We start from the raw sequence: 27,962 nt of genomic DNA, 5'->3' as shown, positions 1-27,962 counted from the left end.
CTTAAAAAGGAACGGAGAGAGTATATGACTAAAGTCATAGTGACAATTATGATTCTTAAACAATCATTATTGCACGCTTATTCATAGGTCATCGTTCTACAAATCGTAAACTCGATATGGTACACATCGTAAACTCAATATGGTAAGAAGGAAAGATGACAAAGTCAGTAAAATCACATCATATTCTAACAATAAAGAATAAAAAGCCAAAAAGCCAAAAAAAAAAAAAGTTAAAGCATGATTTAAAAGTTAATTATCTACTTTAACTACATCGGATCAAACTTGAAGGGCTGCTATTGTGGTTTGGGACGGGCCCGCTTTACATTGACCCAACAAAAAAAGTGTTTGAATAGTGAAAGACTGAATTCCCCTCAAAGAAACAGAGACCATTGAATCAAAGTAAGAAGAAATTTGAGAGCATCTATTCTCCAAGACAAGTGTCTCCCAAGAGAAAGTTTTAGACATACTCTAGAACCTTACTATACAGACTTAGTAAAGACCCGAAGTTCATATACACCTTACTCTAAATACCTCTCACTTTCGACCATGCATTCGACCATAAATAACTTGAAAGTAGAAGGATTTGTAAGAACTCTCGACCATGAATAACTTGAAAGTAGAAGTGTTTGTAGGACTCCCCGCCGTCAGAGTGGGGTATTGAGACACAAACCATACATCATAATATACCATCAAATCCAAACTTACCACCTCTTTCATGAATCATAACAATTTTAACTTTAAATTGGAGTGGCAAGAGATTCTAGATTAAAATATTTAACTTTTCCCATTTATCATAATCTGGCATGATGATGTCTTGATCAGGAGGTGATGTTATTTTCAATAGAAAAATATTACAAATATAGGCTAATGTTACATCTTATGCTATTTTACATTAAGGGAGAGCATGGGTCCATTTATGCTATTTTACATCTTATATATAGGCTAATGTTAATTGTTAGATCAGTTGTGAACCTCAGTCTTATTGTTTATAAATTCAGAGTAAATAAAAAAAATGTATTGTTAAAAATCTATAAGTATTGTGCCTTTTCTTCTACTACATGTTTGTTGTCTCCTTTAGATCCACACGTGCAATATCTATTCATACATGTTTGCATGAGCGGTGAAATTGAAAAATCACAGTAAACTACCGTAATTTTGTAGAGCTGCTTACAGTAAAATCACGCTTGCCATGATTTTATCAATCCCACCTCACATCTAATCTAAACATACATTTCCTCCTCACCATCCTGCAAAGATGGGAGAACTAAAAAGGCATCAAAGTCTTTAAATTACCCTGGAGAATCTCCAATAAAATTACTTCCCTTCCAACAAACTATCAAAAGAGATCCATTTTTTTTATCTTAACCATCAACTGCACTAGTAAAATATTTAATTTATTTCTAAATAACTCTTAAATTGAATGACATGATCATTTTCATATCGTAAAGTTTACATTAATCTAATGACATTATATAAGTTATATTAACATAAAACTTAGTCATGATATTAACATAAATGGTAAATTTTGAATTTGCAAAATGCTATTGAACACTGCAACAGAATGAAAATGCTATACCAGTAAAACTTAAAATCTTCACGTTAGAAAGTATGTTCTTTCTAGCACTATTTTATATATTATTGTCTTCCCTTGCTTTCTCCTTTATGTTTCCATTTTCAGACTGACTACCCTTTCTCTCTCTGTTCTCTTGGGTCGATTGACGTGAAATGGAAAATGCTGAATCACACATTAACAGAGTTGAACATTCACAGGCTCCCCCCTTCTCTATGCACCCTTGTTTGCAAAAGGCAGGGTAGAAATAATAGATGGGGCAACACTGCATATATGTGTACTACACTATCTGCCTATATTAAGAAAGTTGCATTGCAATATTGACGTTATCATGAAATCCATTACAACTTACGAGTAGTATTGTTTGTATTCATAATGAATCAACCAATAACAAAAGGGTGGGGACGATCTAGAGAGAGTAGGTTGACTAGAGTTAGCTGAGTTATGTAAAACATTAAAAAAAAAATTATTGTACAATTACAACTTATTTTCATAGGGCTATTATCTACAGAACACTTGAAGCTCGAACTCGGAAAATGTTAAATAATTAATAGGATCAAATACCATGTAATATACACTACCTTTACACGAGGAAAAGGGGTAGAAGATTCTATATGCCTAACTTCATACACAACAAAAGAAACCTACTTACTCACTCAATCTTTTCCAGTATTTCCAACCTGGTTTTCCTCTTCCAACCTTTCATAGAGGCAACAAGGTTGATCAATCCAACAACCTGGCTCTTACTGTATTCCTGCAAGGGATGGGATGTTTGGTTAAGACCTGAGCAATCAGACGGCGTAATGATACACCAAAGCAATTACTTATTGGGCAGAAAGGAACTATTCTTACCGGGTGCGCCCGTGCCCAGTGCACATATTCTGTCTCCGGAAGGTAGTAAGCCTGGTTTAAAAGTCGATGGGAAAGATGTCAATGTGATAAAAAAATGTTTATTGCATTCAATTTAATTGAAGTTTCATACATACAAAAGAAGAAAAAAAAAACATTTTATAGAGCTGGTTGGGCAGCATCACTCAAACTATTTCACCCGTGTAACTAAAAATTATCAGAATTTGTGAACAGTAGTGGGAATATTTTCCCACTTGCATAGTTCCTTACCTTAATGAAAGTTTCGACCATTTGTAGCTTGGACTTTACATTCAACGACGCAAAATGCTTTAGCCCATTTATCAAAACCTAAAAGGTGTAACAATAGAAATCAACATCCAAGGGAGGAAAGCAAAACTTACGAAGGAGCGTGAAATTTCAATCAACTCGGCATCATTTTTTTTAAGCAACAAGATCTTTTGATTAGAAAAAACAGAAAAAAGAAAAGGAAAAAAAAAGAACAAAAGTATAGGAAACAATACCAAAATTCATACTAAACAAATTCATATTCATATCTGAAAATAAAATATGGTGGACAGCTTAATTATTTTTTAAAGAAAGCTAAAATAAGAAACATCATCCACAGAATAGTGAATTTTAATTGGCTCAAATATATTTTATCCTTAAAAATGTGTTATGAAATCAGTCCCCACAATAACATTTTCTTCCTTCGGTCCTACATTTAGCAAAAATAGTTTTCTTTCAGTCCTCTCCAAAACTGAAAATAGTAAGATTTTAAAACATAAAAACTAAAAAGAATAAAATTCAAACAGGTTTCAAGACAAAAACATAGATAAACTACTTAAATTACAAAGTTTAAAAGTGGATTAAGATTAAATTAGGTTGTTACAATGATTTATGTAGTAATAATCTACCACATAAATTTCAAATCCAAAAACTATTGAAAGCACAGAAAATATGTAGCTAAGAAATAACCTGTAGATCCAATGACATTAGAGCTCGTCCTTCATCATTACATCTCTTCACCCGTGAAAGTCCTTCAACAAGAGTTTCCGCAATAATTTCAAGCCCATAGTCCAACAATATGTCTTGAGTCTGCATATACAAGAATAAAATTTGCGAGTCAAATATCATGTTTAGACACTAAGAATACTATTTTTCTGTGCTTCTCTTCAATACAAATTTTTTTGAGGCACCTTTCTCTACAATTTAAAAGCCTGATTTTCATACATAAATATGTACTGTTTAGACACTAAATATTATTTTCCGGTGCTTCTCTTCAATACAAATTTTTTGGAGGCACCTTTCTATACAATTTAAAAGCCTGATTTTCATACATAAATATGTACTGTTTTTAATAAATTGTCAAGTATGCACTAGATGAGTATTGTTTAATGATAATGTATTACAGCAGCAATACCTCTTTACGAATTCCTCCATGGGCAAGTCGTGTTTTAAAGTGCTTAAACTCCCCCAGCAACAAATCAACATACCTATCAATGCCATTTAAGTCAGAGCGGAAGAAAGAATGCAGCTTATTTCCAAGATAAACATTCTATCTGTGAATTAAAATAAGATAGATTAGAAGTAAAAATGAAGGAATGCATTATTTTCCATTCCATCCAACGCCCCAATTTTCCTTCCAGTCCAATTTGGAGGGAATGGAAAAGAATAGGTCAATTTATTAATCTCATCTTTAAAATATTCAAACAATGAAGTTGTATAAGTAGTTGCATTTTGTCAAGTTATAAGCAATTAATGGAAAAGAATGAGAAGAAAATATAATTATGGTGAAATATGTTATATAACTACAACAACCAAGACTTTCCCACTAAGTGGAGTCGGCTACATGAATCAACTTCCGCCATAATGTTTTATCTAGGACGATGCTTCTATCCAAATCATTAATCTCGAGATCTTTCTTAATAATTTCTCTTACAGATTTTCTAGGTCTTCCCTCTACCTCTAGCTATTTGACTCTTCTCATTTGATCTACTTTCCTTACCACATAATCTATAGGTCTTCTCTCTACATGCCCGAGTCACCTAAGTTTATTTTCCACCATCTTTTACACTATAGGTGCTACCCCGACACTATATTGTCATTTCTAATTTTATTATGTCTAGTCTTACCACACATCCAGCGCAACATCACAGGTCTTACAAAAATACTTAGTGTATTCAACTTTTGGTCAAAAGACGGATATACCCATCTCTTACGTATCCAAACATAGCCTTTGCTATTAGTTTGGTGAGCCAATTTATGCATGCACCAGACCTGAACATCAAAAGGTTGTTTTCAAGATAATAAGATATTTGAAGGAGTCGCCTGGGAAATGACTACTCTATAGAAATCGTGGACATCTTCAAAAGGAATCCTACACTGATGCAGATTGGGTTGGAAGTATAACATATCGAAGATCAACATCTCGCTATTGTACCTTTGTTGGGGGAAATTTAGTTAGTAGGAGTAGCAAGAAACAAACTTTTTGTAGCAAGTAGTGCGGACAACAAGACCGCAATATCTATTGCTCACAATCCAGTCCTACATGACAAGACCAAACATGTGGAAGTTGACAAACACCAAGGAAAAAATTGAAAGGGGACAAATATGTATCACATATATCTCCACCACAGAGCAACTAGCAGAAATCTTGACCAAAAATTATTCAAAAAACCCTTTGACAACATAACCAGCAAGCTGTCCATGGAAGACATCTTCAAGCCAGCTAGGGGGGGGAGTGTTGCAGAATGTTCTTAGGAATATTATTATGTGAATATTCTGGTGATGTATATATATTATTTCCTTGTATAGGTATTATTATTTTTCTGATAGTATCCTGTAATCAATTTAGGATTTCTCTAATTAATTTAGGATTCTATCTCTACCTCTATTAAAGAGAGAAATCCTTGCACAAATGAATACAATTGAGAATTATTCTTCGCTCGTTTCTTTCAACTTATACAAACACCTTGGCATGTTCAAATTCAAAGAATGACAGCCACCCAATCCAATACCAATACTGCAAATAAAATTTCACCAGTGCATGATGCAATATGTTGTTTATCTTTGATATAAAACGAGAAACTACCCATTTAAGTAATATAAAAAGGAAAAAAAATTATTTGGTATTCAAATATGAAGATGATCAAAAAATATATACCCATTATGCTCCATGCCAAGCTCTTTTACTTCCCATTTACAATTGGCAACACGTTCAACATACCTGTAAGAAGTCCACTAAATATTAGAAAACCAAAACTTTTAGTCTAAACAAGTTTGCTAAGATGACTTAGCAATAAAAACAGTAAACACTAAAATTTAGATTGACAATGGTGTTTTGACATCTTGTAACCCATTAGCAATAGTGTTGGTAAAGTGACCAGAATTAAAACTAAGGAGCTCACTGACAAACTTGAGCACCAAGACACAATCCCTTAATTGTATTTGACAACACAATTTCCCATCCTTTAAAATATAACAAAACAAATTTTGCAAAAAAAACAATTTTGAATAACTTTTCCCTTTAAATAAAAGGAAACCTAAAAATGAAAATGACAAATTAATGCCAATACAATATTTCACATAATTGAAAAAATAATATAAAACAATATATTTGAAAATATATATTTTGTGCACCTAACAGATGATTTTTGTAGTTCAAACCAGATAATAGAAAATATTTCTCAAATTAAGCGCATTTGACTATAATATAGTGTCTCTTGAGTAGTTTTGGGAAAGAAAACATCGAAAGAAACCTTATACATTCCTATTGAGGTGTATATTTTTCTTACCCATTAATGTGCAGCAGTAGTCTTACTGTTGTGTGATGCACATGCTCTATAAGATCTGGTACAGCATCCACCTAAAGATATCCTTATATATTAAAACCCGTTATTATCCCATACTTTGCTTTCACCTTAAATGAAAAACAATGGAATGAACTAGAAATAAACAATCCAATAAAAATATATATCCAAATACCCATAATCCAAACAAGATCTTTCACTAAAAGCTGACGTCTTAATTATATCTAAAAACATGCTCAATAAGGCTTGGCTCAAGTAGTAAGCAAGCTTCATCAAAACAGTTAAACTGCCCTCTACAATGCTGCATTCAATTCTGTAGGGTGCAATGCGAGTAACATGAGTTAGGATTATTCTCACATCCAAAGAATGTGGGGATAATTCCTGAGGCTTTTTTTAGGGGACTCCACGGAAATTTGATGAGCACTGCTTTCCCACTCTACCCTGATGGGTAAATACTGAAATAGTTCCTTAAACATGTAACCTTAAAGCCACCATAGAATTCATGATCGGCGTTGTTCATTGTTACTCCTTGTAAGCACACTGTGTATGGGTACTCTAAAAATAACTTTTCACATGACTAATATTACTATGCCATGTTTAGTAAAGAGAATTCGAAAGGAGGAGAAAAGGAGGCACACTAACCCCCAGTTTAGGTACATATATTGGTCCTATTTCATTACCTTCTTTCCAAATACTCCATACCAAATAAGGCTCAGACATGAATAACAATATATATCACTATAAAATCATTTTTATCCAATCCACAACATTTCAATCCTTCCCCAATCAATTCCATTGGTTGAATAGTCAATAAAGACAAGAAAAGATCTGTCAATACCAATTTCCTAAAGAACTCAACCACTTTAATTTTAATGTTAAGAGTCCACATACCAGATGAACAAAGAAATCCTCTAGTACAGTTGAATTACTTTGCAAGAGCATTGATTGGAGGTGAGCTTTTGATCTATTCAATATTCGAGCAACAACAGATATAGTGTCAACAGCCACACATCTTTCCTGAAACATAAAAATAAAATTGCAGAGACATGCATGAAATTTGCAACACCAACTTTGATTCCTAAACTGCACAAATCAAAAAAACATTGGAGTTTACAAGCCATGCTAACTCCAATTACATAAAACAAGATGGGAAAGGGGGGAAATTTCCATGGTATATAACTTTTCATCCTGCAATGTTTCTTTTGTATCATAAGTAGCTTTGATGGTAAATGAAGAAAATAACCACAAAACGTGGTAAGTGGTAACAAGGAGAATAAGATGCAAAAAAAAATATAACAAAGTAGCATGCAATTTTTTTTCAAAACAATCATAAAAAAAAACATCAATTATGTCGATATGTCGATAGGTGTTGAGAGCCTCACATTGGATAAGATATGACTTGAAAAAGTGTTAATAAATGGGAAGCATCCCACACCTTACAAACCAATTGTACAGGGATGAGTTATGCTTAACCCAAATTCTAAGAATAAAGAATGAAAAAAATTTATAGTAGACGAAATCACAAATTCACAATTTTAGTCGTGAAAATATTTTTTTACATAAAGCATGCGCGAAACTTTTTTCCAAAAAACATATACCTTAAGACTAAAACCAGTCCCCGAAGGCTGGCCAAAATTCATATTTGGAGGATTTGTAGGTGTCAACTCTGCATGTACAAATGATGAACTTAAAGATGTTGGGGAAGATGAGTGGGGCCTAAGCCACTCCTCGCAATCTTGGTTTATTCTAGATAATGCTGTCCTCAAGCGATCTGCGTGTCACAATTAATTCAATAACTAATTACTAATCTATTCAAAATTGGATTTGGCCACTAATTGAGTATGAATAAACTATGCCGCTTACAATTAAGAGAGTTAACTGAGCTTTTTCCACTTGAATTAGTATTCTGCTGACCAAATGTTTCATATATAAGATAGAAAAAAATTTCAAACAACTGGCATATTCCCTGCAAAAATATACTGAATCAGGGAAAAGATTTAGAGGAAAAATATAGCTTAAGAAAAGGAAAGAGGAGAGTGTGTAAAGTAGTGCAACGCAATTAAATGCAGAATATCCTACCTTAAAGAACTCAACATTTACTAATTCTAGTTTCTGCATAAGCCTTGCATATTTGTCCATAGACCTTACATTTTAAGACACAATATCTCATTAAATCCCGCAAAATAATAATAGAAAAAATTACATGGCAGAAAATAATTGATTTTTAATACAAAATGTATAGCAATCCACCTTAAAAGACAAAGAGAAGACCCAGTTTGTGTTGTACTCTCTTCGTCATTACCCTGTGAAGAGTGAAATCTAGAAAGATGGGGTTTAGAACTTCGACTTGGAAGTTGACTGTCTTCATCAATAAAGTCAGCAAGAAGATCCTCATTTTCATCTTCTGAAACAGAATTGGCACCATTTAATTGACTGGAGTCATTCCTGGGGGAGACTCTATCGCCATGATAGTTGTTGGCTGAGCCTCCATCAAATTCACCATAACTTGACCCATTAGGTTGGGGAGTACCGTGACCTTCTTTGGAGGTTGATAATTTTGGCAGAAAAGGATTTCCATTTTTAATCCAATGAGAGAACCCACTCTTATTTGTACCAGTGTGAACCATGTTCACTGATTTATTATTTGAATGTATTTCATTAGCCTTCATTGATTTACTGCTAGATAAAGAAATTAAAGGCGCTCCATCACCAATAAGCCCAGCAAAACTGATAATTTGAACAGTATCTGGAGGCAATTTTAACCAAGTCTCCTTCTCCAAAACCATTTTTAGGGCCTAAAAAGAGAAAACCAGAAAAATTAAACCATTTATACAAGATAATGTATTATGTACATCATTCAGGTACAGAGCTTGGAAAATCAACAAACATAAATAGGAATTTAGCAACTTTAAGGCTAATCGTTGACTATTTAGCGTAACAAATTTGGAGCGCTGGGGGAAGTACAACCAGTTAGTTTGTTCACAGTTATGAAATCTATACTTTCTACATTTTGCAATAGTTTATCAAATCAAAATTGCTTAGTATTCCACACAGTAACAGCACAGCAATTTCCAGGATTATGGACCTTCTGGTTCTCCAAGACTACTAAAAATCAATACAGACCAAGAGGCAATTCATAATATTGTATTTGTACTATATGTATATTATACATTGCTCAAAAGGCACTGCATAAAAAATAACAATCAACATTAAATGACTCTAACAACCATAGAGAATGAGCAGCCTTGATGACTTACATGCACATTTTGTCGATGAAATGCTATGAAATAGTTTTCACAAACAACCTTCAACTTCTGCCTGAACTCAACCACTTCAATTCCACAGAAGGCTTCCCCAGTCAAAATGAATACACTAAGATCTTCATAGTTTTTCAAGAATTGATGAATGCTTGTAGAACAAGCTGCAGCAGAAGAAAGCAACACTGAGACGCGACTTGCAGTGAGATGCCACAGATTCTTTCGTCCTCTTTGAAGGGTCTGAGAAACAAATGTTGTAGCTTCTTTCCGAAGATGGTACCACGGGGAATCGATGCTTGATGCTGAATTTTCCCCGTTACTAACCTCATTCACTGGATCATGAGAATTGCTGTATGGTGAACCAGTTGTTTCAGTCAGTGAACTGATTGTTGAAGGTGCTTTTGTAGAAGATGACCCTTGTATCACATCCCCGGAACTGGACATAGAATCGTTACATGCTGTTACATCTGAATTAACTTCCCCAGCCACATCTAAACTACAAGAAATGTCTTCATTGCACTTATCAGAAGTTTGTGCTGGTGAGTCCTGGGAATAAAATCAACCAAATGAAGAAAACTGAATAACATACAGCATATAACAAACAACTGATGACCGTGTAATCGTGAATAGCTCCTTCCCGGTCTCAAGATTGGATACATATTCAAATATCTAATATTTGACAATATCCATATCACTGAACTGAATAGTGGACTTATTCAATTCATCAAAACCAAATCAAGGATTTATCCAACTTACATGTTGTTTGAGATATTTTCTGGATCTGAAAAGCTCATAAAACTAAGATTAAGATGTTGGAGTGGAAACCCAGTAACAAATTCCATTTTAACCATTGCAAAGAAACAGAAAAATAAAGGCCAAAACCTGCCTAAAATCAGTCCAGGTGTTTATTTGTTGGAGGGGTACAAGTCCACATGAATATTTGATTGCACAAAGCAGTGACGGAAATTGCATCATGAAAGGGGAAATGTTTACATGAAAGGAACCAGATATTTACCTCTCTCTCTAGCTGAAAATCCATAATTTCATGGTATGAACACATAAGGTCAAATAAAACAGCCAGTGTTCTTAGTAAGCACTGTCTAAACTTAGAATCAGGTATCTGAAGGCATAGGTCGCTGTAAGTGAGCCTGGAAATGAAATAACAACTAAGAAGCCAATAATAACTTAAAATAATCCTTCCGGTCCTTATTATAAGAAAAAAATCACCTTATAGATTCATTGAATAACTAATGTATCTGGCCTATTATATAGACCAAATGCAATGGTTATGGCACTGAATCTAAAAAGTAAATTTGTTCTTATGATATGGACCAGAGGGAGGAGTACTCATAAGTAATTGAAAGGATGGTAAATATGCTTGCAGAAAAGAAGTACCTACTATTTTGCGCAAGTCCCTCCTCATCCTACAAAAAATAATCAGCATACCAATTAAAAGAATCTTTAGCGTTTTAGTTCAAACTTGGAAGAGAAATCAAGCGAAGCAAATTTTAATGTGAATCCATTACTATCAACAGTACCATTGGTTTGGCCTCCGGAGGCCTCAAATATCAATTATTATGGTCATGTATTTTACTCTTATCCATTTTGACGAATCAAGTTCTTTCAATCCTCACTTGAACTAATTTATGTAAACCAAGAATAACAACACGAAGCCTCAACAACCACATATGCATATGTTTATGTGAAATGAAAAGTGATAATGGTACAGTGATACCATAATTAAAAATGTCTAGATGGCAACTATAAAGAATATTACTTAGAACTAATTTATGTAAACCAAGAATAACAACACTAAGCCTCAGCAACCACATATGCATATGTTTATGTGAAATGAAAAGTGATAATGGTACAGTGATATCATAATTAAAAATGTCTAGATGGAAATTATAAAGAATATTACTTTCATACTGCGAACTACAGCTCCACACTCAATTTTAATCACATATCATGGAGAGAAAAAATATATATAATATTACATGGCTTGAAGGAAGCTGTAGCAGTGTTTTTAATTATTCTGGCACGGACATTGCTTGCAACACACGGAGGAAAAGGAGAGAATAAAAATTAAATGCTTTGAAAATGGTATTTGCTTTATATAAGACAATGTTTTGGATGATGTTACAAAAGACAGAGCACTAACCTTATTCATGCTAGCACTACACTCCATCCTAATACTAATCCAATAAAGAACCTTATACACTCCTATTGAGGTGTATATTTGTCTTACCCATTAATGTGCAGCAGTAGTCTTACAGAGGAAGGGGTAAAAGCAACACAATCCTAAGGGTATGTTTTATGCCCACAGAGGAAGGGGTAAAAGCAACACCATCCCATCACAAGTAGCTAAGTCAGCAATACAACTTTTTGTTTTATTTACTGTATTGTATGGTGGCTGATGCATAGGACGAGTAATTTTGAGGGAGAGAAGAGGAAGAGAAGAGAAGATGGACAAAGAGAATTTGGAAGAGAAGATGGACAAAGAGAATTTGGAAGAGAAGAGGATTCAAGAAGAAGTTAAACCAATGAAAGCAAGAAAAACAGTTGGGTACTTTTTTACTTTTAGATGATGTTGCACATGAGTCCGCCTAATTTATTTATGTATATAAAAGCTTACATATTAATATTACCCACTAACGAGATTCTTATATCGCAGGTGGAATCTCAATTCATATTGTTGTGGGTTATGCATTGCATCCTTACAAACTGGATCAACCTTTGTTGGCAAAAAACAAAAAGTCCCCTGATTTATTTAGTAAAAAAATTTAAGCCCTTCGTGATTTACTTCATCTATTTTGTTTTTAGGGAAGCTGCACTCACTTCACCATAGATATGTATAAATAACATATGCATCGCTCTACTTGGTATAAAAAATTGACCTCCCCTAGTCTACACAGCCTCTCCCCTGTTTTTATAGAACAAATGGGAGTGTCATTTAGACAAACCCGCGGGGAGGTGAATGCAACTTTTTCAACAAATAAGGGTATTGAGTGTTTGTTTAAGAAATAGAAGACATGTGTATGTCATTTAAAGATAACTTAGAAGAGCTGAGTGCAATAGCCCCTTACGTTTTTATCCGGTATTTCATTCTTTAGCAAATCAAACGCGTCCAAAGAGTTAGTCTAAGACACTCCAATTACTCAATAATAAAATCAAGATATTAAGACAAGTTTTCATAACCTCTACACTGCCCCCTCAAGTATAACTTATAAGCTTGAACATTTTTCAAATAAAACCTTAAAGAAAAAGAAAAATTCCAAAAAAATATTATATGGGATTGGAGACAGGAGGCCACACACTTGAGACTATAGTGGGGCCAGAGGCTATTAAAGTAGCTGTTAAAGACTAATCCCTATTGTAACTACTGTGCACTATATGCACAGTACACCTGCCTACCTAACTGCTTCTAACTAATCCCTAGATTCTAGGAACTACCTAACTGACTTAGTTAAGCTGTGTGCATCTATATATAGATATCATACCCACTATAAATTCTTATCAGAAAAATATATAACAGAAAACAAGAGACTTCAGTTGAGAGCTCTCTCAATCAACTCATTAATAGAGAGTGGTTTAGTTAGTAGTGCTATGCAACGTGTCATTGATCTGTTACAGCTATATGCCAGCTGTACAGTTTGTTAGATCTAAGGCTACTATATATACCATGCCTTTGTACTCTTTAAAACTAAGATCAATATATGAGATTCTCATCTTTCTTCTTTTCTCTCTCTCTTATGATACTATATCATGGTATCTAGAGCTTCTTTCCTGATCCAGTAATCTTCATTCATGGCGTCACCGTTTCGCAGCGACGGCGCCTTTCCTTCCGCTCACGTCAAGCTCTCCGTTAAGCTTGATGATAAAAATTTCAAACAGTGGAAGCAGCAAATCGATGGAGTTGTACGTGGCCACAAGCTTCAACGATTTGTCACTGTTCCGGTGATTCCGCAGCGTTCGCCGGTGACTTCTGATCCGAATCTTGGTGAAGTCACTGATGCGTATCTTGATTGGGAGCAACAGGATGCTCTTGTCTGCACGTGGCTTCTCTCCACGATTTCTGACTCACTTCTTCCCAAACTTGTGGACTGCACTCACGCGTGGCAGGTTTGGACGGAAGTTCACCGCTACTTCGCCGTGCAGCTCACGACGAAGGCTCGCCAACTACGATCTGAACTTCGCCGTCTTTCCAAAGGTAATCTCAATATTGAAGCGTTCATGGCGCGAGTTCGCGAAATCAATGAATCGTTAATTTCAGTTGGAGATCCTGTTCCGATGCGTAACCTAAGTGAGATTGTGCTGGATGCGCTTCCGGAGGAGTATGATTCGATTGTTGCTGCTATCAATAGTAAGGAAGATCTCAGTACTTTGGAGGATCTTGAATCCAGTCTTCTTGCTCATGAGTCTCGATTGGAGAAACACAGGAAAGCGATTCTCACTGAACCTGCTTCTGTCAATCTAACGCAGGTTCCGTCGTCTGAATCTTCTTCTCTGGCTGACTCTAATTCGCAATCTTCTGACTCCTTTCCAACTGGTACTAGTCATGTTAATGCTCACGCAGAAAACAATGGTTACAACAGAGGAGGTCGTTCAGGGCGTGGTGGCGGTCGTTTTGGTCGTAACGGCGGTCGTTTTGGCAAAACTCAGTGTCAAATCTGTCGCAAAAGTGGACACGATGCCTCTGTTTGCTACTACAGGTACACTCAGTCCTCTTCACAGCGGTTTCCACCGCAACAAGCTCCCTTCAATCCATTTCTGGTGAATGCTCGTCCTGTGTATCCTCCTGTCTTTGGTTATTCCTCACCTAGACCAGCTGCACCACGACCTTCTCCTCCTCAAGCCTTTGTGGCTAATTCTGATCCCAACTTCAGCAACCAATGGTGGTATCCTGACTCAGGTGCCTCACACCATGTTACACCTGACTCTTCTAACGTGCCTGATGCTCAATCTGTGACTGGTTCTGAACAAGTCTTCATGGGAAATGGTCAAGGTTTGTCCATTAACTCTATAGGTTCCATGAAATTTCCCTCTTCTCATCTGTCTCACACACCTCTCATACTTCACAACTTACTTCTTGTTCCTCACATCACCAAAAATCTCATCAGTGTAAGTAAATTTGCACAAGATAACAAAGTTTTCTTTGAATTTCACCCTTCTTTTTGTCTTGTCAAATCTCAGGGTTCTTCTGAGGTGCTTCTTCATGGTATTGTTGGAGATGATGGCCTTTACAAATTTCAGATTCCTTCCTCTCAAGTGTCAAAGCCTCTGTCTAGTCTCCATTCTAGCTCAGCTTTAGATTTCAATAATTGTAATTCTAGGGCTTCATGTAATACTGTCTCTCATTCCAATGATATTGGTCATACTATTACTGATTGTAATCCTTCATTTTCTATGAATAAAAATGATGTTTCTGCTGTTAATTTGCCTATTGTTTACTCTACTGCTAAGTCTGTTCCTACTCTCAGCAAGTATGCTTTGTGGCATACCAGGTTGGGTCATCCCCATCATCAAGTTCTTGCTGAAGTGCTCAAAACCTGCTGCATTTCTCTCCCTTCCAAGTCTGCAGCAGAGTTTTGTTCTGCTTGTTCCTTAGGCAAATCTCACAGACTTCCTACTTCTCTCTCCACTACTGTTTATAATAATCCTTTTGAATTAGTGGTTTGTGATTTATGGGGTCCTGCACCTATTAAATCTTCAGGTGCCTATACCTACTTTCTCACTTGTGTAGATGCCTTTTCTAGGTTCACTTGGATCTTTCCTCTTAGGCTAAAGTCTGATACCTTCTCTCAGTTTGTTCAGTTCAAAACTATGGTGGAACTTCAGTTCAACCATAAAATCAAGGTTGTTCAAACTGATGGAGGTGGTGAGTTTAGACCTCTCACCAAATATCTCAATGATCTTGGCATTGTGCATCGTTTCACTTGTCCCCATACCCACCATCAGAATGGCATTGTTGAGCGCAAGCATAGACACATAGTTGAAACAGGCTTAGCCTTGCTTGCTCACTCTACCTTGCCCCTTCAAATGTGGGATCATGCCTTTATCACAGCCACTTATCTCATAAACAGACTTCCTAGTGTGTCTCTTGAGCATAAAACTCCCTATTTCAAACTGTTTCACAAGTTTCCTGATTATGCTCACTTAAGAGTTTTTGGATGTGCCTGTTTTCCCTTTCTTCGCCCTTACAACTCTCACAAATTGGACTTTAGGTCACAAGAGTGTGTTTTTCTTGGTTATTCTACCATTCACAAGGGCTACAAGTGCTTATCTGCCACTGGCAAGATTTTTGTCTCTAGGGATGTCATTTTCAATGAGTCTAAATTTCCCTATCCCTCTCTCTTTCCATCTCCTGCCATTGACCAATCTTCTTCACTCTCCTCTACTCCTTCTTATTGGTCCTTCCCTCTTGTTCCTAATTTTTCTAACTCTGTTTCTGCTGTGCCTATCACTCATGTTCCTTCTGTTTCCACTACACCCTCTCATACACCTTCTGCTGAACTTAGCAATTTCAGCTCTACTCCTGCCAACTCTGCTATGTCTGGTTCACCTTCAGTAACTGCAGAATCTGCTACTTCTTCTCCCATTCCTACTACACCTGTCAATTCTTTGTCTGTCACTCCTCTGCAGTCTGATATTGCAGAGGCTCCCACTATTTCCCCTTCTTCACCTGCCTCTGAGTCCTCCATCAATATTGTACCTCTTCTGCCTAACCCTTCCATTCATCCTCACAATATTCACTCCATGCAAACAAGGTCTAAAAGTGGTATTACTAAACCTAAACTTAAACCTACCCTCTTACTTACTCATATGGAACCTACTTCAGTTGGACAAGCCTTGGCCTCTCCTCATTGGCTACAGGCCATGAAAGATGAGTATACTGCACTGTTAAAGAATCAGACCTGGAACTTGGTGTCTCCACCTGATTCTAGGAAGCCAATTGGCTGCAAGTGGGTATTTAGGGTCAAGGAAAACCCTGATGGAACCATCAACAAATACAAGGCCAGATTAGTGGCCAAAGGGTTTCATCAGCAGGCTGGCAGTGATTTTACAGAGACATTCTCTCCTGTGGTCAAGCCTGTAACTGTCAGAACTGTTCTCACTCTTGCTGTGACTCACGGGTGGTCTATACAGCAAATTGATGTAAACAATGCCTTTTTAAATGGCACACTTGTAGAGGAAGTTTACATGCAGCAGCCTCCTGGCTTTGAAGCTGCAGACAAGACTTTGGTGTGCAAATTAAACAAAGCCATTTATGGCCTCAAGCAGGCTCCTAGAGCCTGGTTTGATAAACTCAAGGGTTCTCTCCTAAGTCATGGTTTTCATGCTAGCAAGTGTGATCCTAGCCTTTTTATTCTCCATACTGGCAGCCTAAGTATTATGGTGTTGGTGTATGTTGATGATATAATCATCACTGGTAATTCTTCTGCATTCATCAGTGGTCTAATCACCCAGCTAAATTCTGATTTCTCACTTAAACAGCTTGGCAATTTGGATTATTTTCTTGGCATAGAAGTATCTCATCTGCCCAATGGCTCCTTACTTCTTTCCCAAGCCAAATACCTGACAGATTTGCTAGCCAAAGTTAATATGATCAATGCCAATGGCATGCCCACGCCTATGGTCTCTACTAGCAAACTCTCTTGGTTTGGTTCTGAACCTGTCTCTGATCCCACCCAGTTCAGGTCTGTGGTGGGTGCCCTTCAGTATGCTACCCTCACTAGGCCAGAGATCTCTTTTTCTGTCAATAAGGTGTGCCAATTTCTGTCTAATCCTTTGGAATGAGAATATAGAATTCTAACAGAGGGTAGATCTAGAACAAAAACCAACAAGGGCCACACTGCATCAAGGCAGAAACCAACAAAGGTCAGCCTACATCCGAAACAAAATCGAAGGCCAAAGCTAGACTGCATATGGGACAAAACCAGAGCCAAATTTCATCCAGAGTAAAAGCTGAAGCTAGTATAAGAGCTGAGGCCAGACACCTTCCATGCTAGTATTGGGAGAACACCATACACATTGACTGAGAAGATGTGGTACAAAACAGAAAGATATCGGATGACAGAGAAGACACGTCTGACAAAAGGTGGTGGTTGCAATGCCAGTAAAGCCTGCTGAGAAAGATGCACCAAAAAAGAGACGGTGGAAAAGGAAAAACACAAGAAATATGACTTATCATAAGGAATAATCATGGAAATAAAATAAATCTCCCGATTTTACAGAAATTAGCAACCAAAAGTGACAAGACATGTTTAGGATGGTGCCATTTTGACACCATGTTGAAATTAAAGAGTTTAAGCATTTTATATATAAATCTAAAGAGAATAAAATATATATTCTTAAGAGTCACACATCGGATAATATGTTGTTTGAACATATGTTTATAAATGGGAGCAATCTTCACCTTACAAGTCAGTTTTGTAAGATTTATAGTGTCATCCCTCCACTTACAAGCCGGTTTTGTAGGGATGAGTTAGGTCATTCTAATATGGTATTAGAGTCGGGTTTTGTAAGATTGAGTTAAACTCAATCCTCTGTTAGACATCTTCTAATGGCAATTATAGACAGTTATGAGAAGTTATTATGATAGTTATATTATTTAGGAATAAATAGGGAAAGGATAGGAGAAATTGGGGATGGACAGTTCTTGAGTGGTTTTTGGTGAGAGAGACCAAGCTCTCGAATTTTTTGGATAAGAATTGCTTTATATCTATTTTATCATTGTCTCTCTAAACTTTCTTTGATGTACTGTATGTTAATTTTATATTAATAATATAAAATGTCGTTTTAGACAAGTTCTGCAAAAGATTGTTCTATATTTCTATTTTCTTTTCTTTAATTCAGTCGCCATAGATACTAGTTTCTATCACCCTCATACTCTAATATGGTATCTGAATCTATCGATCGGATCATGGGCCACCCACCATTTATATCCACGCACCAAACCCAAAAAAGTGTTGGGTGTAAAAGGGTGTATTGAAAAGATCCCAAGTCCCACATTGGTTAGACATAGAGTCACTAAAAAGTTTATATGAAGTGGCACCTCTCACCTTACAAACTAGTTTTGTAGGCATTAGTTAGATCATTCTAATAAAGTTGAGTTAGGCACACCACAATTCTAAGATGGTTTCAGAGTATGGTTCAAGATCTATTGGGTCACCCACCATTTATATCAACGCACCAAGCCCAATAGTGTTGGGCTTGAGGAAATGTGTTAAGAGTCCTACATCGGACAATACGTGGTTTGAACATATGTCTATAATTGGGTGCAAACTCACCTTACAAACTGGTTTTGTAGGCATGACATCATTCTAATAAGGTTGAGTTAGGCAAATCACAATTCTAAGATGGTATCAAAGTATAGTTCAAGATCTGTTGGGCCACCAATCATTTATAACGATGCACCAAGCCCAGTAGTGTTTGACTTGAGGGAGTGTTTTCAAAGTCCTACATCGGACAATACATGGTTTGAACATATGTTTATAAGTGGGTGCAATCTGTTAGAAACTGAACATAGGTTGAAGATTAAAGAAGAAGAGAGTATCGTAACTAGCTCCTTTCATTTCTTAACAGAAAGAGAAAGATTGATACACCAAACAGGTAGAGCTAAGCTTATATAGATGAAGCTCAACTGTGTTGACTCAGACTCAGCACAGTTGTTTTACACATGCCCTTAAACTCTATATTACTATTCCTCTATTACTCTCACCTTATAAGCCAATTTTATAAGGTTGAGTTAAACCAAAACCACAATTCTAAGATGGCAAATACTTATATTATGGAACTTATATGAGATGAAGTTTGGACGATGTCATAGAAGACATAACACTAACCCGTATTTTACACTACTACACCCCTTATAATCAGCACTATTGGGCTTAGTGTGCAGATATAAATGGTGGGTGGTCCGATAGTGGAAACCTGATAGCAAGTGGCCTTATGGATCTTGAATAGATTCTAATACCAACATAGAATTTGGATTGGGCCTAACATAATCTTACAAAACCGACTTGTAAAGTAAGGATTGTCCTCACTTATAAACATATATTCATGTCATATCTCATCTAATGTGGGACTCTTAATAACATCTAATGATTTTCCTATACTATACATAATAAACTATTCATGCCCAGTGACCAATTTTCCCACATTTTTCAGAAACAGCTCGATTACATCATATCAAAGTAAAGGATGGGCATGACTATGAGGGTTGAGCAAGTGGGTGCAACTGCCACTAATCAACAAACCTCTCAGTCTGTTGAAGTGGATAAAAACATGCGGCATGGAAAAAGATGTCAATAGTCTGTTTTCAGACATGGTTCTTTTGGATGAACAAACTTGGTTTGCTATCATAGAATAAGGTCCAAAATAGAGTTAAAGTAGAATATGATGTCCGAGCTTCATGCCAATTAACTCTCTTGCCTCCTAGACAATTTCAAAATCTGGTGATACTAAAAATAAGTCAGGGAAGAAAACATATTTGCATACCTCGTGCACAATAACCTTTAGCACTGAGTGTGTCTCTGATATGACTTCTTGCATGAAGAAACTTTGTATCTTTTCAGCAAGACCAGTGGTATCCCCTATCAATGCATAGGCATCAATTACCTGTAGCATCTCTTCTTGTGTTACATCAACTTAATATATTTCCAATAATCAAATAGGAAATAGCTAATATCAATTTGATTCCAAACCCTAATTCAAACAAAATCATACATAAAACTGGTTTTCTTTTTAATTACAACCTTCATCATTCTTTCCCCCCTACCAATGCAAACATATCAGTTATATGTATCATCTCTTCTTGTGCTACATCACTTTAATATATTTCCAATAATCAAATAGGAAATAGCAAATATCAATTTGAAGCTAAACCTAATTCAAACAAAATCTTACATAAAACTGGTTTTCATTTTAATTGCAACCTTTGTCATCCTTTTCCCCCTCAATTTATTTGAAATTCACCATGGCAAAAAATATGGCATCGCCAAACTTCACCCATCAAGATATCAAAGTTCAGAAGCCAATTTTAAATAGAACCAGTTCAATTTTATATGAATTTATGGAACTCGTCATAAGTTAAGAAATAGTTTTTAATTTATCACATTCCCACAGCAGAGAGAATAATGAAAAGTATGTATGCTCATTATTTTGAGCACTGAAAGTAAATTCATTCCCATCAGAAGATAAACAAATACTCACTGTCATATAGTCATCTTCCTTAAATTCCTGGCAAACATCCAATAAAAGAGCATCTAACTTCTGCAAAGTTCTTCCTAGCCAAACCTACATTAATAATATGGCGGATTTAACTAAAACAAGTAATTACACAAATACCCTACAGTTTCATCGTGAATATGTACAGTAACATAAGTATAATACATGTGGGTGGTGGGTGTGGTGGTGGGGGGCATGCTTAATCTTTCAAAATAGTTTAATCAATATTCACCTCCACACCACGACTCATCTCCTGCATTGCAGAAAGCTCTGACAAACTATCTAAGAGTTGCAAAAACTCTGATAGGACTTGAAATGCCTGCATAATGATCGTGTAAAATTAAAATATTAGAAGAAAGTAGTGAGTGATTGACTACAATTTTCATGCAGGGAGTGATTGGCTACAATCTTCAAGTTAAAGCATATATAGAAGCCCACCTTCCAATAATCCCCTTCCTCTACAAGGGATTCAAGTGTTGATTGCATGTCTGATGCACGTTCAAGTTCAGTCAAGACTGGAAGCATGTCCTATGCATGGGAAAAGATGAACTTATGAAGTTACCACCACAAGCTATATTAAGGTCTGATTGTAAGTATGCATTTTGCACACTATCCTAGACTAACCTACTTTATAATCCCAAAAACAACTCATGAGTGACAAGAAATCAGTCTTCAAAACACATAATAAAATAAGAGAGTCAGAAAAGAGAAAACAATGCATAAAGACAACTAAAAATAAAAACATAAAGTTATGGCCTGTTTAAGTTCAAAAAGAGAGGAAAATACCATTAGTGCTTGTTTCTTTTTTGAATAAGAATTCACAATCAAATCCCTAGAAACCTCATTCAGAGAAGATGTCAGGTGTCTTCTTCCATTCTGTAAAATCATTTAAAAGAATGCGGTAAGATCAAGACAGAGCAAAAAGGTAACATCAATACATGTTGAAACTCTTATGTTGCTCACCATACAGATGACGTTTGCAATTCTCAAGTCTTTCTCCAATTCCCTGACCAAATTCATCCCCTTCACTGGCCAAAAGTAAGTATCAGATCCTTACTCTAAAACTTTTTTAAAAAGCAACTGGTCTACAATGACAAGTTGGCAACTGCAGAGAAGTTACATGCACCTACTTTCTAATTTTCCAATGAACTTAGACTAAAATTGTTGATCATTTACACCAGAAGTGATACCGCATTCTTCCAAATATATTAATTCAGTATGTTATAACTAGGATCTAAACATGGTTGTAAGTCGGTCAAGTATTAATTGACTTTTTTATTGAGTAAGTAATAACAACAGTAATATATAAGTAAAAGAGAGTGGAAAGCAGAAAACAAGTGTTAAACAGATACCTAACATGCATAACCTTGTGTATGAAAACTTCACAAAGGATGTAGTCAATTCTAAGAATTCAACTCTTGAACTTACCCATTACTTCATGATGCTCCATAACATGGCGAGACAAATGCTCTGCTACTTTATCCAATTGTGTTAATCTAAGGGCAGCCTATATGACAAACCAATACAAGCATCCTATCAAGAGAATTGATAACATATAGCATGACAATGCAACCTAACTCAATCAAATAACTAGATTCGCACGAGCAAAAACTTATTGATATTCTGTGAGCATACGCCACAAGTAGTCACAATATTAGAAAACTAGCAACATAAAAACCCATAATAGTGGAACTTTGTGAACAGCCCTTCATAAACACCAACTATAATAAGATTACTAGCATGAGCAAAATAAACAATAAAAGACAACAAAGGATATAAAGTTTAAAACAACAACGACCACCACCAAGGCTTATCTCACTAAGTGGAGTAAGGATATACTCCCTCCGTAACGATTTATAAGCAAAAAAACACATATTTATCTTGTTACAAATTATATGCAAAAAAACATCAACTTTATTTCTTTTAAGCATTCTATTCTATAAAATGCATCTTTTCCAAAGTAAAATTAAATGCAAATTGCATTTAATTTGTGTTCTCTCTAATTTTTTCCATAAACAACGACCGATTAAAATTGTTTTTACATTTTTCCATAAAACATGTCAAAAAACCACAAAAATTTAAACTTTCTTAATAAGTGTGGAATATTAGTTTTTTTGCTTATAAATCATTACGGAGGGGGTATAGTTTAATCTAGTATTTAATTTGTTCATCTAGTAAATATGAACTGATGTTAGTATGCTAACTTTTACGACTTTGCTTCAATTCCTAGATGAAAAACAAGTTGACCTATCATAGTGAAGTATGGTAAGGACTTTGGTATTATGGGGTGTCCAAGTCCCACATCAAGTAGTATGGGGTGCTAGGTTGAGTATTTGAGGGGCTTGGTCCTTCCCCCTTGATAGCTAGGCTTTTAAGAGAGGGTTCTCCAAGGGCTTAGATACTTATCAGTTGGTATAAGAGATAGATGTTGACGGCTTGGAAAGGGCTACCTATGGAGGGGCTCACCGGAAAGGTCGACTAAAGCTCCTTAGAGTCAGTCGTCGGGACGTTGGTTTCCGGGGCGGTGCTATGATAGGAACTTTGGTATTATGAGATGCCGAAGTCCCATATTGAGTAGTATGGGATGCTTGGTGGAGTATTCCAGTGGCATGGTTCTTCCCAGCTGATAGCTAGTTTTTAAGGAAGTGTTGCCCAAGTGCTCGGATACTTATCAATGTGCATCAAATTGAAAAGAGAAATAACTTAACAAGTCATAAAAACAAGCTTTGAGAAGGACCTGAAGACTCCAGCCACACAAGCTGAGAGCCTGAGATTGTGAAGTGATTCAACCCTGGCATAGGTGGACCAAGAATAGGCAATGTGGTTTCTCAAAGTGTATATCCCATCCTTGTTTTTTTGCCTCGTTTGCCATGGCCAATTTAGAAAACATGCTAGACTTTAGCTTTCCAAAAGGCCAACTAGCAGGCCAATTTATATACTACTAAGATACATCATGCATATCGTTAGAAACTTATAATGATTTTACTGAGGTTACATCTATTTTTTAATTAGAAAATCTTAAGATTCTTGGCCTATTTGAAGGGCTTCAAGTACAATACAATTTTAAGTAGGTTTTCAAGTCAAGTGACACTTTGAATAAAACCAGGCTTACCCAATTCTCAATAAAGAACCTGTGATAGACCATAAGTAAGAGGTCATGCTTAAGCTGGCTAAACAAGCTTTAGCCTATTAGTGCAAAGACTAGTCTATTTCCACCCATACTTGCTTTAATCGACTAGAAAAATAGCACTCCTTTAACATCACTGCAAAACCTCTTCTTCCCACTAAATAGTTTAAATAAAGAAATGGTTCCCCAGATTCTCTATCTTTTTCAGCCAAACATATCTATTTGAATAACACCGCATCAGAAAAACAACAAATATTAAACAAGAGATAACAATTCCCAAATAGATGCCGGAGATGAGCATCAAAGGTTAAAAAAAGTTTACTTTTAATAAAATAATAAAGGGGAAGCACCAGGTTAATATATACCATCAACTGTAAGTGTAAAAAAATTGTATGTTTCTTTCAGACTAATAATTAATATGATAGATACCACTATTATTCATTGAGCAAAAGAATGAACTGGCGGAGAATACAAAACATTTCACCTTTTTATATAAGAGTAGAAACACTTTCAATTGATAGCAAGACTAAGAGACATTAGTACCTGCTTTTCAAAATATGATAACTCGTTTTCTTCAGAAGGAACGTGCTCCAAAACATGCCTAATTGGATCAAAATCCTGCATTAAGATATTTATGATAGATTTAAGTACCACCAGTAAAGAATCCATTCACTTCATAATTCATAGTGATGAAATGACTAATTTGAATAAGATTTCAATTAAGTGAAAAAATGAAAAGGTAATTTCAAAATGTTAGCATGTGTAAAAAAAAGGCTTTTTTTCTCTATATTTGTAGCACAATTTATGTTCTTGAACGTTTTCCTTCCTATTTTGTTGTATTGGACGATAGTGGCATATTCCTATAATCAGTAAAAACATAAAGAAAAATAAAAATCTAAAATTTATTCAGAGTAGTATGTCACTAAGAACAATCTGTTATAACCAATACTGAACAGAGGCAAAAGGAGGGCAAATTAAATATCTCTTTAGTAAATGAGCCAAAAGAGCAAAAGAAAAAAGTTTCAAACAAAGAACCTGTGGTTGCTAATCACTATGGATTTCACTCCCAGAAGTACAAGTTCTAAACAATGGAATAACCAAATATTAATGAAATGTTAAAAGTTTGGAGTGAGCAGTTATGAAGAGATATATGAATGGCCAAAGCTACAAAACTAATCCTTACAAAGAAAAGTCGAATGTTCTAAATTCTAAAAATGCATATCTTTCATCTTCTTATGAACATGGAATACAGAAAAAGCATCTCTCCAAACCTAGCCTCCATAAATCAAAATATTTTGTCACCCAACACAAGGGATGTTCATGTTGCAGGAAAAACATTATGAAATTGACACTAAATTGATACAGGCAGGTATCACCTCCTCGTAGAAATCATCCTCCAGTTCCTCCACTGCAGGGCCATGAGGTATGCTTCCATATATTGAACTCAGCTCTGCTGAACTTGATGAAAGACTATACCTCTGATGAGGAGGTAACCCTGCAATAGCACGAGCTACGGCAGCTGCAGCAGCAGCTCGAGCTGGAACCTGTTCAACAAAATTTTAAAACATAAAAAATATGACTCCAACTTACAGACAAAACAAGGAGTCTTACAAACTAACAATTATTTTAATAAGTATATAATGATAACCAAAGAACATTCGCAGTTAGGTTCACTGGTGGGGGTGAGGACTGAACAGTTACAGACATTCAGACTTCAAAATAGTTGTAGTAGTAGGCTACCAACTACCAAGTTATCAATCAAGAATACAGGATAAACAGCTTTGTGAGCAAAAGTAATTATCTAGGTTAACAAACTCCTCATCCTCACTAAATAAGAAACTAGTGCAATAGACAAGAGTTGCAAAGACGGTATTAAAGAGCATTACATTTTGAATCTGAAGAACGATTCGATCATTTAATATAAAAATCAAGGACGCAAATATCAGTTTATAATTATTACTAATAAATTATAATAGTAAATTATAGCTACCATGGTTGAAGATAAACCACGTGGAAGCAGATCATAATCAAAAAGTTATGGAACTCAACATAAAATTAAAATATATATGTACATTCATATCTTTATAACTTTCCAATGTCACATGTAACTGGTTTCTCATAAGATAGGAACTATCTATAGATAACTTTAACTTATAAATCTCTTCAAAATCACTTATACTAATTCTTACACCAAAACCCAAAACTACTACTACAATTCTCATTAAATGCATCAGAAGCAAAAGCATTACCTAACTTAACCATAATAACAAGATAACACCGTTCAACTATCGTATAATACAGCATTATCTATAGTTATAATTATCAATGACAAATTCAAATCATGTGAAAGACGATTCACCTCAGGGCGATCAGAAACAGAAGGAAGCAATCCAAGCGATCTGGCAGACTTAACAGAACTCAAGATCTTTTCACCGACCTTAGACAAATCCATTGCTCCTCCCTGAGAGAGCAAGAAGAAAGGAAGCAAAACGAAAACCCTAGAACTATCGATTCCACCTCCTTCACTCAAATCACCATTGAAAATAAACGGATTACTCAGCGCGGTTCCAAAGGGAAACAAATTCGGCTGCATCTCAACTCGAATCACCGAGATCGAACAGCGAAAGTTCCATCGAAAGTGAGATCTGAAAGTGATAATGGAAATTGATGATTTTTTTTAGTTCAGTCTGTGAGGATAGTGTGCGTGAATGAATGTGATTGTTGTTGGTTAATGGACACTGACTTTGAGCGCATCTAATTTATTACGTCGAATTAGAGGGGAAAGAATGTTGAGATGAAAATATGGAAATTTTTACGACGTCCCAATAATGTTGTGAAAAGGAGTAAATTCGGTCTAACTTCTGTGAGCCAGCAACTACTTGCTTTGTTGTTTGGACCGGAAAGGAAAGGAAAGGAGATTAAAAAAATGTACAGGAACTGAGATTATTTTAAGAGCTACAGTAATTACTACTAATAAATAATTAATAAACAGCCATTTTTTGTTCCTAAATCTTAGAAGTGATGTTATTATAATTCTGTTATAACACAGGAAATGTAATAAATTATAAAATTATTCTTAAATAATTCTGTAATATGTAAAAATTATTCTTAAATATATTATATATAAAAATTAATAAACAGCCACTTTTTGTATTACATGAAATTATTCTTAAATATATTATATATTAAAATTATAAAAACATCTCTATGTATTCAAATTAGATAGACAAATTGTTAAAAAATATTATAAACAAATCAATTCAAGAATCATGAGATGATCATGCATAATTAAACTGAAAATACATTTATTTCTTTTAGTGGTTATGATGATAGTAGTGGTGTGCAAAAATATAGTTAACTAAATTATATTTCTAAATTGAATTACATTATATCATAAAATAACTGAATCATTTGAATAGTTAATGAACTAAATCATTTAAATAAAATAATTCTAATTCAGTTTAAAATCGGTTCATAATCCGTTTTCTTTTATAAATTGCTTTAATTATATAAATAATTTTTTATATAAAAAGAAGAAGAAGAATTATTGAGAGTGAAAACAAACAAAAAATAAAAATTAAAAAATATTTGTAATTATGAAGAATAAAAAAGATTTTATTGAAAATTTAAAATAAAAAATATAGTTTTTTTAGAAAAAAATGTATTCCATAAAATAAAATAAAATAAACTTTGAAAAAAAATATTTTTTTCTGAAAATAAAATTTGTTTATTCATTAAAAAAATATAATATGATTTGAAAAAAAAATATTTTTTCAAAAAAATAAAAATTATTGTTTTTTAAATAAAAAATTCTTGAAAAATATGTTTTTTTAAATAAAAATTACGGAATAAAAAAGTTTTTTTGCATAAATTTTAAAATTTATTATTCTAAAACTTTTTATATTGAAAAAAATATAATTTTTTATTCTGAAATTTTTATTTTTTCGGAAAAAAAAATTATTCTGAATTTGTTTTGCCAAAGATTATTCCTATTATTTTTCTTTTTTTTCAGAAAAATAAAAAATATAATTTTTTTTATAAATAAATTTTTTTAAATAAATATTTTTAAATATTATAAAAAAAAAGAATTTTAAATTCATTATTTTTTATGAAATTAAAAA

At 34.8% G+C, this 27,962-nt stretch overlaps 1 protein-coding gene across 3 annotated transcripts; it reads right to left on the bottom strand.

Annotated features, from left to right (window-relative positions):
* Positions 1-1,993: 1,993 nt before the first annotated feature.
* Positions 1,994-26,730, bottom strand: LOC127107334 (uncharacterized). Of its 3 annotated transcripts, XM_051044626.1 has the most exons (25): positions 26,201-26,729; positions 25,218-25,385; positions 24,385-24,459; positions 22,143-22,221; positions 21,678-21,742; positions 21,501-21,590; positions 21,153-21,242; positions 20,947-21,033; positions 20,700-20,783; positions 19,986-20,105; positions 10,881-10,909; positions 10,501-10,633; positions 9,486-10,031; positions 8,479-9,023; positions 8,308-8,371; positions 8,092-8,194; positions 7,827-7,999; positions 7,120-7,245; positions 6,214-6,284; positions 5,583-5,645; positions 3,840-3,912; positions 3,395-3,514; positions 2,690-2,767; positions 2,423-2,473; positions 1,994-2,324 (listed from the first exon to the last, which is right to left on the bottom strand). In XM_051044626.1, exons 1-25 carry the CDS (start codon positions 26,432-26,434, stop codon positions 2,223-2,225), a joined length of 3,369 nt encoding a protein of 1,122 aa, XP_050900583.1. In that variant the 5' UTR covers positions 26,435-26,729; the 3' UTR covers positions 1,994-2,222. The 3 variants fall into 3 exon arrangements, 2 of the variants coding, with proteins under 2 accessions (XP_050900583.1, XP_050900584.1); XM_051044627.1 differs by lacking the exon at positions 26,201-26,729 and having other exon boundaries at positions 21,678-21,737; positions 25,218-25,262; XR_007795686.1 differs by lacking the exons at positions 1,994-2,324; positions 2,423-2,473; positions 2,690-2,767 and having other exon boundaries at positions 3,421-3,514; positions 6,214-6,295; positions 26,201-26,730.
* Positions 26,731-27,962: the final 1,232 nt, after the last annotated feature.

Source organism: Lathyrus oleraceus, chromosome 7, assembly GCF_024323335.1.
Source record: "Lathyrus oleraceus cultivar Zhongwan6 chromosome 7, CAAS_Psat_ZW6_1.0, whole genome shotgun sequence".
NCBI classification, from domain to species: domain Eukaryota; kingdom Viridiplantae; phylum Streptophyta; class Magnoliopsida; order Fabales; family Fabaceae; genus Lathyrus; species Lathyrus oleraceus.
The sequence above is the reverse complement of the archived record's forward strand: the minus strand, read 5'-3'. Positions and strand labels throughout refer to the sequence as shown.